Source organism: Coffea arabica, chromosome 10e, assembly GCF_036785885.1.
Source record: "Coffea arabica cultivar ET-39 chromosome 10e, Coffea Arabica ET-39 HiFi, whole genome shotgun sequence".
Lineage (NCBI taxonomy): Eukaryota > Viridiplantae > Streptophyta > Magnoliopsida > Gentianales > Rubiaceae > Coffea > Coffea arabica.
This window is the reverse complement of record NC_092328.1, coordinates 10,108,082-10,120,145: the sequence shown is the minus strand read 5'-3', so window position 1 is coordinate 10,120,145 and position 12,064 is coordinate 10,108,082. Positions and strand designations below refer to the sequence as shown.

Genomic DNA, 12,064 nt, shown 5'->3' with positions numbered 1-12,064 from the left:
AACATTTGTTTCAATTTCGTATGATTTTTTTTCATCAAACATGAACTAATTTTCTCACTCTAGTCAAGTAACAACGGAGGTTTTGGTTCGCCTAAAAATTGTGAGATCGATTTTATTTTATCTTTCTCTTTTATTTATTGGTATTCGCATATTCCTTGATTGCAGTATTTGTGATTATTTAATTAATTGATTGTCTTGGATCCGGATAATTAGTTACTCGACAATCTTTTGTCAATTAGGGTATTAAATCCGTAATTATTTGATTGCCTTAAAATAGTGACAACTGGCATAATTAGGCTTGTGCCAGGGGAATACGCGGGCTAATCTAAAATAACCCCGGTAGTGCGTTATTTGGTTAGAATAAAGTTCCTATAATACATAAGGCAATTGAGGAATTAAATCTTATGAGCGTCCTAGGATTATTTCTCAATTAGAATAGTGATTAACGGGCGTACCTTAATCACCGACACAGTAAAGAGGGGTTAACTGTCATCGTTTGTCTGGCAGTTATAACCTATTTATTAATAAATAATTGGAATTGCTAGTGCATCGATGATCAATTAGGTGAACCATTGCTGAAGTTATTTCTTGGCTAGGCTTTTAATTATTATTACCTTGTTTTTTAGTGAATTGTCATTTAATTTTTAGTTGGCTATTTTACTCTTAGATGAATTGTTTTAATTGCTACCCTTTAAAAAAAAACACTCCCTGTGTTACTTTGAATTTCTAAAGAGACAAATATCTCCAATCCCTGAGAATACGACTCTATTTGTCCTGTCTACAAATTCATAATTATTTGTGAAAAAATCATCCTATTCGGGTATATCGGATCAAACAAACTCTTCGGAAACAGGGTGAATCAAGTAACCTATTGCACATCTAGAGTCTCTGCTCCAGTACTTGGAATCGGATTTTGGTTATTTTAACTGGTAATTAGGTTTATTTTTATTATTGTACAGGATTCGACAACTTGTTAATTTTTGGCGTCATTGCCGAGGACTGGCATTATTATTTATTTCTTTTTAAATTTATTTTTGTTCTAATTTTCTGGTATTCTTTTAGTGTATGCCTCATTTTTCTTGTACAGGTGAATTAATTTTTGACCCTGAGGTAGAGAAGACCGCGCGAAGAACACGAAAAGAGACCAGATGAGCACTCCAGTGCTGCATCTCAGAGACCTGAGCCAGAAGTTGACCCAACAGATTCGTTTGGTGACAATTCGAGTGACTCTGATCAAGAGAAAGTCGCTATGGCTAATGCACGAATATTAAGGGAGTTGGCTGCTTCTGATTTAACTTAGCAGCCTTTATGCATTATCTTCCCAAGTTTAAATGATAGCACGCCATTTGAGTTAAAATCTGGATTAATTCATCTTTTGCCATCTTTTCATGGGTTACCAGGTGAGGAACCCTATAAGCATTTACAGATTGATGTCGTGTGCAATAGTATGAAGCCCTTGGGTATTACAGAAGAGCAAAATAAAAATGAGGGCATTCCCCTTTTCCTTGAAGAACTCAGCAAAAGATTGGTTATATTACCTACCCCCAGGTAGTATCACCGCGTGGGACCAGCTAAAGAAAAAGTTCTTAAACAAGTATTTTCATGCATCTAGAGCTGCAACTCTAAGAAAAGAAATTTGCGGTATCAAGCAGCATCCAAGAGAGTCGCTCTATGATTACTGGGAGCGATTCAAAAAGTTGTGCATCAAGTGCTCTCAGCACAAAATAAGCGAGCAGTTACTCATACAATATTTTTACGAGGGGCTACTCTTCAGAGACAGGAGTATAATTGATACTGCGAGTGGAGGGGCACTGGTGAACAAAATCCCTCGAGCAGCGTGGGAGCTAATTGAGGGAATGGCTGAGAATTCGCAACCGTTTGGTACAAGGGAGGATGTCCCGATACGCAAGGTGAATGAGGTGGAGACATCCTCTATCCAGCAACAGCTGACTGAGTTGACTTCTTTTGTTAGGCAATTGGCTGTAGGAAATGCATCTCAAGCTAAAGTGTGCGGGATTTGTACTGGTATGGGTCACTCTACGGAGATGTGCCCAATGATTCAAGAGAAAAGTGCAGAGCAAGTGAACATGGTAGGTCACGCGCTAACGCCAAGTAGCCCTATGACCCATATTCAAGCACATACAACCCCGGTTGGAGGGACCATCCCAACCTTAGCTATGGAGGGAACATGCAGTCTAATTTTTTACTGAATAGACAACAAGGGTACCAGCAACAGTACCAACCCCGACCACCTCCGCCACCGAACTCAAGTCCGTCCATGGAAGAGATGATGAAATAATTACTTACGAATCAACAAAAGATGGATCCAAACCTGCAAAGCATGAGGAATCAGTTGGAACAAGTGCAATCACTGCAAACTCAAGTAAATTAAATGACCATCGCGATTAACCGTTTGGAATCCCAAGTCCCAGGTAAATTGCCGTCTCAACCTGAATTGAACCCTAAGAATGTAAGCGCGATGATCCTAAGGAGCGGGAAGGAAATTCAGGGGCCTAAACCTGTGATCCCTAAGGACAAGGATGAGGAAAAAATCGAAAATGAGTTTGAGAGGGAGGGCAGCAATAGTACAAATCCAAAGGTACTTCCAAACCCTGTCATTACGGTTAAAACTAACCCGCCTCCTTTTCCTAGCAAGTTGGAGAAATCGAAGAAATATGATAAGAAAAAGGAGATCCTGGAGGTGTTCCGCAAGGTAGAGATCAATATCCCCCTGTTAGACGCAATCAAACAGGTGCCGAAGTATGTAAAGTTTTTGAGAGACTTGTGCGTCAATCGAAGGAGGCTGAGGGGAGATGAAAGAGTCATTGTTGAGAAGAATGTGTCAGCGGTCCTGCAGAGGAAACTCCCACCGAAATGTGGGGACCCAGGTATGTTTACTATCCCCTGTAGGATAGGCAACACTGTGATAAGGAAGGCCATGTTGGACTTAGGGGCGTCAATTAATGTAATGTTTAAGTCTATCTATGCTTCTCTGAACTTGGATCCATCAAAAGAAAGTGGAATAATCATTCAATTAGCTGACTGAACTAATACAATCCTAATGGGTTGGTTGAAGATGTGTTGGTAAAGATTAATGATTTGGTGTTTCCAACTGACTTTTATATATTTGATATGGATGATGACCACTCCCTCGATCCCTCACATTTGTTATTAAGTAAACTCTTTTTGAGCACAGCACAAAAAAAAATTGATGTTAATAAGGGTACCTTGTCCTTGGAGTTTGATGGAAAAATTGTGCATTTTAATATCTTTGATACTATGAAATACCCCTCAAACTCCAACTTTAGCTCTGTTTTCTCTGTGAGTGCTATTGACCCTGCGGTGCAGGAAGTGTTTGAAACTGTTGAGAGGGATGAGTTGGAGGTTGCTTTAACCAAGCACCTCGAGTTGGAGACAACTCCTGAGGTGGAGTGGAGTGAAGATTTGAAATGCACAACAGGGGCATTACACTCATCGCCAACCATAACAAAAAGGTTTGAAATCTCACAAATTTTCGTTCCCGAACCTCACCAGAGGGTGCTGCCATCTGTTGTGCAGGCACCTGTGTTGGAGTTGAAACCCCTGCCGAAACACTTGAAATATGCGTATCTGAGCGACAACGAAACACTCTCGATGATTATCTCAACTGCGCTCTCAGAAACCCAAGAAGAGAAGCTGATCCGAGTCCTTAGAGAGCATAAAGAGACAATAAGTTGGACCATCACAAACATTAAGGGGATAAACTCGTCCATTTGTATGCACCGGATTAGACTGGAAGAGGATGTCAAACCTGTACGGCAGACTCAAAGGAGGCTCAATCCCCTTATGATGGAAGTGGTGAAAAAAGAAATATTGAAGTTACTGGATGTGGGGATCATATTTGCAATATCGGATAGCCCTTGGCTGAGCCCAGTCCAGGTAGTTTCAAAGAAGGCGGGAGTGACGGTAGAGGCCAATCAAACGGGTGAGCTCGTGCCAGTGCGAAATTTCACCTGATGGAGGCAGTATATTGACTACCGTAGGCTGAACACCGTCACAAAAAAGGATCATTTTCCTCTCCCTTTTGTTGACCAAATGGTTGAACTCTTAGCTTGTAGGGTTTACTATTGTTTCTTGAATGAATTTTCACGATATTTTCAAATAGCAATTGTACCAGAGGATCAGGAGAAGACGACCTTCAAGTGCTCGTTCGGGACCTTTGCGTATAGACGGATGCCGTTCGAGTTGTGTAATGCGCCTGCAACTTTTCAGAAATGTATGGTAAGCATCTTTTCAGAATATGTGAAAAAAATTATTGAAGTTTTCATGGATGATTTCAGTGTGTATGGTGATAGTTTTGATAATGTCTAGAAAACCTGAAATTGATCCTGTTGAGGTGTATATAGACTAATCTTGTGCTTAACTGGGAAAAATGTCACTTTATGGTTGACCACGGGATAGTTTTAGGTCATGTTGTGTCTTCTAAAGGTATTGAAGTTGACAGGGCGAAAATAGATATTATATCTGCTTTACCTTACCCTGCGAGTGTGCGGGAAGTGCGCTCTTTTCTTGGACATCCAATATTTTACCGAAGGTTCATCAAGGACTTCTCAAAGATTGGAGCCTCGTTGTTCCAACTTTTACAAAAAGATATGACTTTTGAGTTAGATAACAAGTGTGAGAGAGCCTTTGACACGTTAAAGAAGTTGTTGATCTCACCCCCAATCATCCAGCCTTTTGACTGGAGTTTGTCATTTGAGATCATGTGCGATACTAGTGATCATGCTGTAAGGGCTGTATTGGGCCAAAAAGTGGGAAATGCAGCTCACGTCATCTACTATGTGTCCCGAGCCTTGAATGGAGCTCAATTAAACTATTCCACTGCTGAGAAGGAGCTTCTTGCAGTTATTTTTGCTTTAGAAAAATTCAGGTCATATTTGTTGGGTGCTAAAATTATTGTATTTTCTGATTATGCAGCGTTAAGGTACCTAATGGCCAAGAAAGATGCAAAATCGAGACTCATAAGGTGGATATTACTCCTACAGGAATTTGACCTGGAGATAAGAGATAAAAGAGATTCAGAGAATCTCGTAGTCGACCATTTAAGTCGCATACCAGTTGTGGTGGAGAGCGAGCCATTGAAGGATGCATTTCCTGAAGAACACTTGTTCTCTTTAAATTCTCAATTGTTTTGGTATGCTGATTTAGTCAATTATCTAGTAACGGGTAATTTTCCTACAGGTTGGCCAAGATCGAAGAGAGACAAATTGAAAAGTGATGCCAAGTATTTCATCTGGGACGACCTGTACTTATGGAAGAGATGTGCAGACCAAATAATGAGGCGATGCGTAGTGAAAATGAATTTCAGTCAATTTTATCTTTCTGTCATACTTTAGCCTGTGGAGATCATTTTGGACCAAAACGAACCGCACATAAGATACTGGAGAGTGGATTTTACAGGCCCTCTTTGTTTAAGGATGTGTATGTGTTTTGTAAGTTCTGTGATCGTTGTCAAACGGTAGGTAATATAGCCTGTAGAGATCATATGCCCCAAGTCCAGTTAAATTTTGTTGAAATTTTTTATGTGGGGTATCGATTTCATGGGGTCTTTTCCTATTTCATTTGGTTTTGTGTATATTTTATTGGCAGTCGATTACGTGTCTAAATGGATGGAGGCTAAGGCCACTCGGACTAATGATTCGAAAGTGATTGTAAATTTTATCAGGTCTAATATTTTTGTGCGTTTTGGGATGCTGAGAGCCATTGTTAGTGACAGGTGAACGCACTTCTGCAACAAAACTATAGCCATGCTGTTTCGCAAATACGGTATACTCCATAGGGTCTCAACATCATACCACTCTCAGACCAATGGTCAAGCGAAAGTATCGAATCGAGAGATTAAATCCATCTTGGAGAAAATGGTGCGGCCCGATAGGAAGGACTGGAGTAAAAGGTTGGAAGATGCACTCTGGACCTATCGAAAGGCGTACAAGACCCCTATCGGCATGTCACTTTACAGGTTGGTTTTTGGAAAGTCGTGTCACCTTCCAGTGGAGTTCGAGCACAAGACTTTTTGGGTAATAAAACAGTGTAACATGAATCTAGAAGATGTCGGTGCTCAACAGAAGTTGAATTTTCAAGAATTGGAGGAGATTCGAAACGAAATGTACGAGAATGCATTAATTTACAAGGAGAGAAGTCGGGCATTTCATGATCAACAAATTTCTAGGAAAACCTTTGAAGTTGGTCAAAAGGTTCTCCTATACCAGTCCAGGCTCAAATTATTCCCAGGTAAACTACATTCCCATTGGACTGGCTCTTTTGTTGTGACTCACATTTTTCCCTATGGTGCAGTAGAAATTCAGAGTACTAAGACAGATAAGAAGTTTGTGGTGAATGAACATCGCCTCAAACACTATTATGAGGGTCTTGTAGATGGAAATGTGGAGGTGATACGTTTGGATGAGCCACTGTGTTTCAAATAGCACTCCTTAGCCATGTCTAGCCAAAGACATTAAAGAAAGGCGCTCATTGGGAGGCAACCCAATTTCTTTTAGTTGTTTGTTTAGTTTTGTTTGATTGTTTAAATATGTTTTTCTTGAGTTTCACTGATTTCTGGTCTCAATTTTCGTTTTTGATGATTCGTAGGTGTCTCTCTAACTTGACGTGCCTGCGTTAAATCGTATGGAGAGCTCATGGTCAGAAGGATTCTTACCTTTTTGACGTACCCGCTTCACGTTCGTAGGAAAGGTGTCCCTCTGGTTTGACGTGCCCGCGTCAAGTCGAATGGAGAGTTCATGGTCAGAAAGATTCTTGCCCTCATGACGTGCCCGCGTCAAGTCACCTGGAGAGTTTCTCATTCCTTACCCTTATGACGTGCCCGCGTCACGTTCGCGGGAAAGTTAAACATTCAAAAAACTCAAAGCGGTTATTGATTTCCTGGTAGTCTCTAATTTTGAATTTCAAAAATGAGTTTTGCAATAATAATAATATTCAAAAAAATTTTAAAAAAAAGCAAACAAGAAACAAAACGAAAAAGACTTTTTTTTTTCTTTTAACCGTAGCTAGGTTTCTCAAATTTCAAAAAAAAAATTCAAAAGAAAAAAATATAAAAAAAAATTAAATAAAAAAAACACAAAAATTTTTGTTTCACCATGGCTTGGGTTTTCAAATTTTTAATTTCAAAAACAAAAAAAAGGAAAAGAAAACCTATTTCTTTTTCTTTCTTTTTTTTTTCCTTTCTTTCCTTTCTTTCCTTTCTTCTTTCTTCCTTCTTTCTCTTTTCTTTCTTTCTTCTCCGCTACTTCTTCCTCTCTGTCAACCGAACCTCACTCAGTCGCGCGCCGCCCCTACCCGAAATCGACGAAAGCTGCCGCCGCTTTCGATCTCGCTGTTGCCAGGCCACACGGACGCCGCCCACACCCACCATCTGAAGAAGCCCATCTCCTCGCAATCAATCCTGGTTCCGTTGCTCGCGTCTCACAGTCGATCCATGCTGCCCACGGCCGCGCGACTCCAGCGACACCGCAGCGCCGACGAAACCACCACGACCTCGCCGCTCTCCTTTCTCCCTCATTTCCCCTCACGGCCACCAAACCTGCATCGCCGCAACCTACTCCGTGGCCCACCTCTCTCCTCCACCTCGCCTTCGCCCATAGTCGATGCCGCCAGCTCTACCAGCCCAACCGCGTGTTCCCCCTCTCCGACCGAGCCCCACCCGCGGGCTCGTCCCCCGTTGCTCCACGAGCTACTGCCCGCCGCTGAGTTGCTTCGCTGCTCGCACCCCTTGCGGCTTCCTCCACCACTGCCGCCGCATCTCTCCATCACAGCAGTCGCACGACGGCAACCACCGCCAGTCCCACCTTCTTAACTATTGAACAATGGAGGTATTTGCAACTCGTTTCCCAAGTCCTCAATAGTATTTGGTGTTGTTGGGGGTCTTCATTTGTTTGGGTGGGACGTAGTGTTGTTTTTCCTTTACCGTGGAGTTCACCAGTGGTACTGGTGGGGGTAACTGGACCTGCATTTGGTACCGCTATTTGGTTGATTAAGTTGTTATCATCACATCTGTAAACTGTCATCGTTGCAATTGCCAATTTTGAGTTAAGACATTAACTGGCCAACTGGAGCCATTTGTTGGAATTTTGGGTAGGCTGAAATTTTGCGATTGTCTCTGTTGATAATTGGATAGCTTCTCTACCTGTGTTTTGATTGTTGTGGTTTTGGGTTGATTTATTTCTGAAACTGCCGGTGAATTGGGAGACCTGGGGTTGGTAGTACTTCATCGAATTACTGGGGACATTCTGGCCGTGGGTTCCATTACCACGTTGGATGGGCACTATCTGAGATTTTGGTCAATTCCTTTGTGCACTTAGTTGCCTTACTATATTGGGTTACGTATTGACTTCTTTGGACTGGGACACTTGCCGAGGTTAATTTGATTGCTCTATTCGTTGCACTCATAGCAGTTTGTTCGCTCTCTGTGGAGCATTAGAATTTTTCTGGTGATTGGGTTAATATTTAGGGGCTCTTAATTTGCTATTGCTCAGTTATTGCTGTTTGCCTCTGCTTGTTGATCTACGGGTTGACTGTTGTACTTTTGGTGATTGGGTTGACGGTTACCAACTATGGTGAGACCGAAATCGACCTCTAGGTTTAGAGCCTCTCGATCTCAGCCTCCACCCCAACCCTCCATTCCAGTCAATATCTCTATCAACCAACCTTCCGCTTCCGGTGTCCGAACCCTGTTAGGTAGGGGTAAGGGTGCCCACGTAGCCTCCGCCACTCACCTCAGAGGGCATTTAGAGTTCACTAGACCCGTCGATCAGCGGCGCTATGCTAAAGCCTGTGAGCGACGTATCATTCCGTGCAAATGCTCGGACGAGTTGACTATGGCTTTTCTGGGTATCCAGGAAGAGATTGAGCGCATGTACACCGCCATTGGATGGCGCCCCTATCTCGCTGTCTTCCAAACCCCCTTTGTCGCGTTGACTAGGGAGTTTTACTCCACTTTTGAGTTTGAATTACCTACGAGGTATATTGTTGAGACTCCTAATGTCATTCGTTTCCGTCTCATGGGTAAGGAATTCAATTTCTTCATTACCCAGTTTAATCTGACATTCGGTTTTATCACTCGGGAGTATGTGGAGACTAGGGAATATGCCAAGACTGCCTGTGATTATATGGAGCCGTTTCTTTCCGCCTACCACGATGTGTGGTGGGACATGTTTGTCGATAGGCAGCGTTATGACCTATCTAGATCTAGGAGCTCCTTTTTCGAGGACCCGAGTGCCCGGTATGTTCAGCAACTCTTAGCATACAGTTATTCGGGTAGAAAGGACAGCTCCGGTATAATCTCTCGGCCAGAGCTCTTCTTTTTCTGGTGCATGAAAAATAGTTTCAAGGTCATATTGGAATGTTGGTTGACAGCACAGTTTAAGACCATTATGGCAAAAAAGAACAAACCCCTGATTCTCGGATCCTACATCACACACCTGGCAGTCCAGCTAGAAATTCTCAATCTACAGGATCACAACCTTCATTTGGCTTGCGACATGAAATTTCTGAATGCTGAACGCTTAGAGAGGATAGGAGTTCTGGAGCATGTCGATGGCCGCTACCGATTTACTCCCCCGGGACCTTCCCGCGCCCTACCTCGCTCTTCTTTTACCAGTTCAGCCCCTACTGGTGATGAGGCAGGCCCGTCTACCTCTGCTCCGCCCCCACCACCCCCAGGAGCTGCTGAATGGAATCAACTTCGGACTCAAGTTCAGAATCTAGAGGCTTGAATGATCAATATTGATCACAACGTGCAACTTAGCAGCATTCATGCAGCATGCGGGTCTTACGCCACAATTTAGGTACCACCCACCACTTTGACCCCACTTCAGGGAAGTTTTGTTACCCTTTCTCCTACTTTTAATGTTTATTTGCTACATTGAAGACAATGTACCGTTTAGGTGTGGGGGGTTCAGTTGGGGTGCTAGTTTTTCTAGTTTTTAGTAGTTTTTTTAGTTTTAGGTGTTTTTCCTTTATTTTTAGTTTGTTATTTGTTTATTTCCATTCAGTCTCTTTCTTTCTTTTTAGTGATTCTCTCTCATGTGAATACCAAATTTTGATGTTGGATTGTTGACTCTAAATCTACTCTTGCCAAGTTTTAATAATAAAAGTGTATCGAGTTAATGTGGTTGAGTCTAAAACATCTCTTTGGCGAATATCGGTGACTACTTGACTTTTTTTATTTCTTTGTTAACTTTTCTAGGCATAGGAAATGACTGTTGGCATTTTCGCGTGAATTGGTCCAATATTGACTCTATTTCTTCATGTTTGGCAATAATGAGACTAGCTGCTCCTATTTTTATTTTTAGCGGTATTATTTTGCGTTATTGTTCTATGTGGCTGTGAATATGGTTGACTGTACTTCGTTGTTAGTTACTACTGAGTAACCGGGGATTTTCACCTAAAGTGTTGATTCTCGCGTCAAAAAGTAGCAATTCCTATGAGTACGTGTCATATAGCGATAGGAGTTGAGTAACCGGGTTCCTTTATCTGAAAAATATTGGAGTTCACGTCAAAAGGTTTCAATGGCTAGAGACTAAGTCTTTTGTGCTATCAAAAAAAAAGAAAAAAAAAAGAAAAAGAATAAATAATAGAAAACGTCAAAAAAAGTGCAGGTTGCGTTAGTATGTGTTAGAGGTCAACTTGCCGATTTATGGACTTAATATGGAGATTTTGGTTAATATTTGGACCATTTGCTGATAAATGTTGTGCGACATTCTTTCTTTTTAGATTAGTTAACTTAGAATTGAAGGAGTTTGTGGTTTAGAAGCTAATCGGGGTGATGTTTCTCGGGTTTTGATCACTGATACTTGATATATGGTTTTCTTGGCATCTTGGCAATATGGTAGATAGAGCAATAACCATTGTCAAATATTGGTATTTGTTACTGTACTTATACTTGAGAACAAGCATGGTTTATGTGTGGGGGGAATTGATAAGTTGCGATTTTATCATTTATTTTATTATTAATTTCCCCTATTGCCTGATCCGATGTGGATTAATTGCTGGATTCTACTTACTTTTAGTATTTTACATTTATTTCAGGGAATAGAACGAAAATATAATAACAGGTGCCAATTTGACAGAAAAGGAGTTCAAATGATAGAGTTTGTCCCAGGGGCATTTTTGAAAAAGAAGACGTTACGCCCATTTTGGTAATTTCTGCGAAGGCAATGATAGAACGAAGGGCTGAAGTTTTTCTCTCGGCTGGGGGCGCCGCACAGGCATTAGAGTAGACTTTTAGATAGGATTACTTTTGGGAGTTGCTTTGGTTGACTTTTTCTTGGTTGGCTTTTGCTTAGCTTCAATTCTCGTATGTCAATTAGCACAATTGAATGATTCCCTATAGCTTTTCTATTTGACGTTGGCTTTTCGTCCTTTGTGGTTCTCCTGCCGCATATGCTTGGAACAATTGAAGGATTTAATCATTCTAGGCAGTTTTCGCTTCCTATCATCGATTGAAGCAAATTGAAATTTCCCAAACACAGAAGATGGCCGCAGCTTTTGTTTCAATTTCGTATGATTTTTTCTCATCAAACATGAACTAATTTCCTCACTCTAGTCAAGGAACAACGAAGGCTTTGGTTCGCCTAAAAATTGTGAGATCGATTTAATTTTATCTTTTTCTTTTATTTATTGGTATTCGCATATTCGTTGATTGCAGTACTTGTGATTATTTAATTAATTGATTGTCTTGGATCCGGATAATTAGTTAACTCGATAATCTATTGTCAATTAGGGCATTAAATCCGTAATTGTTTGATTGCCTTAAAATAGTGACAACGGGCATAATTAGGCTTGTGTCAGGTGAATACGCGGGCTAATCTAAAATAACCCTGGTAGTGCGTTATTTGGTTAGAATAGGCCTCCTCTAATACGTAAGCCAATTGGAGAATTAAATTATATGGGCGTACCTAGAATTATTTCTCAATTAAAGTAGTGATTAACGGGCGTACCTTAATCACCGACACAGTAAGGAGGGATTGACTGTCTTTGCTTGTTTGGCAGTTATAACCTATTTATTAAT

At 41.2% G+C, this 12,064-nt stretch overlaps 1 protein-coding gene and 1 non-coding gene across 2 annotated transcripts; one reads left to right on the top strand and one right to left on the bottom strand.

Moving 5' to 3' along the window:
- Positions 1 to 1,619: 1,619 nt before the first annotated feature.
- LOC113713137 (small nucleolar RNA R71) lies at positions 1,620 to 1,726 on the bottom strand. Its single transcript, XR_003453465.1, has one exon. It is a non-coding gene; the product is annotated as a small nucleolar RNA R71 (small nucleolar RNA).
- Positions 1,727 to 2,479: 753 nt separating this feature from the next.
- Positions 2,480 to 6,464, top strand: LOC140015087 (uncharacterized). The gene is made up of 7 exons (XM_072066966.1): positions 2,480 to 2,888; positions 3,077 to 3,964; positions 4,145 to 4,260; positions 4,386 to 5,220; positions 5,376 to 5,471; positions 5,629 to 5,755; positions 5,819 to 6,464. Exons 1-7 carry the CDS (start codon positions 2,480 to 2,482, stop codon positions 6,462 to 6,464), a joined length of 3,117 nt encoding a protein of 1,038 aa, XP_071923067.1.
- Positions 6,465 to 12,064: the final 5,600 nt, after the last annotated feature.

Coding starts and splice junctions, on each gene's coding strand:
- LOC140015087 (XM_072066966.1), top strand. CDS start 2,480: ATGATCCTAAGGAGCGGGAAGGAAATTCAGGGGCCTAAACCTGTGATC. Junction 4,261..4,385: donor CAACTTTTCAGAAATGTATG/GTAAGCATCTTT, acceptor AGGTGTATATAG/ACTAATCTTGTGCTTAACTG. Junction 5,221..5,375: donor AACGGGTAATTTTCCTACAG/GTTGGCCAAGAT, acceptor GTCATACTTTAG/CCTGTGGAGATCATTTTGGA.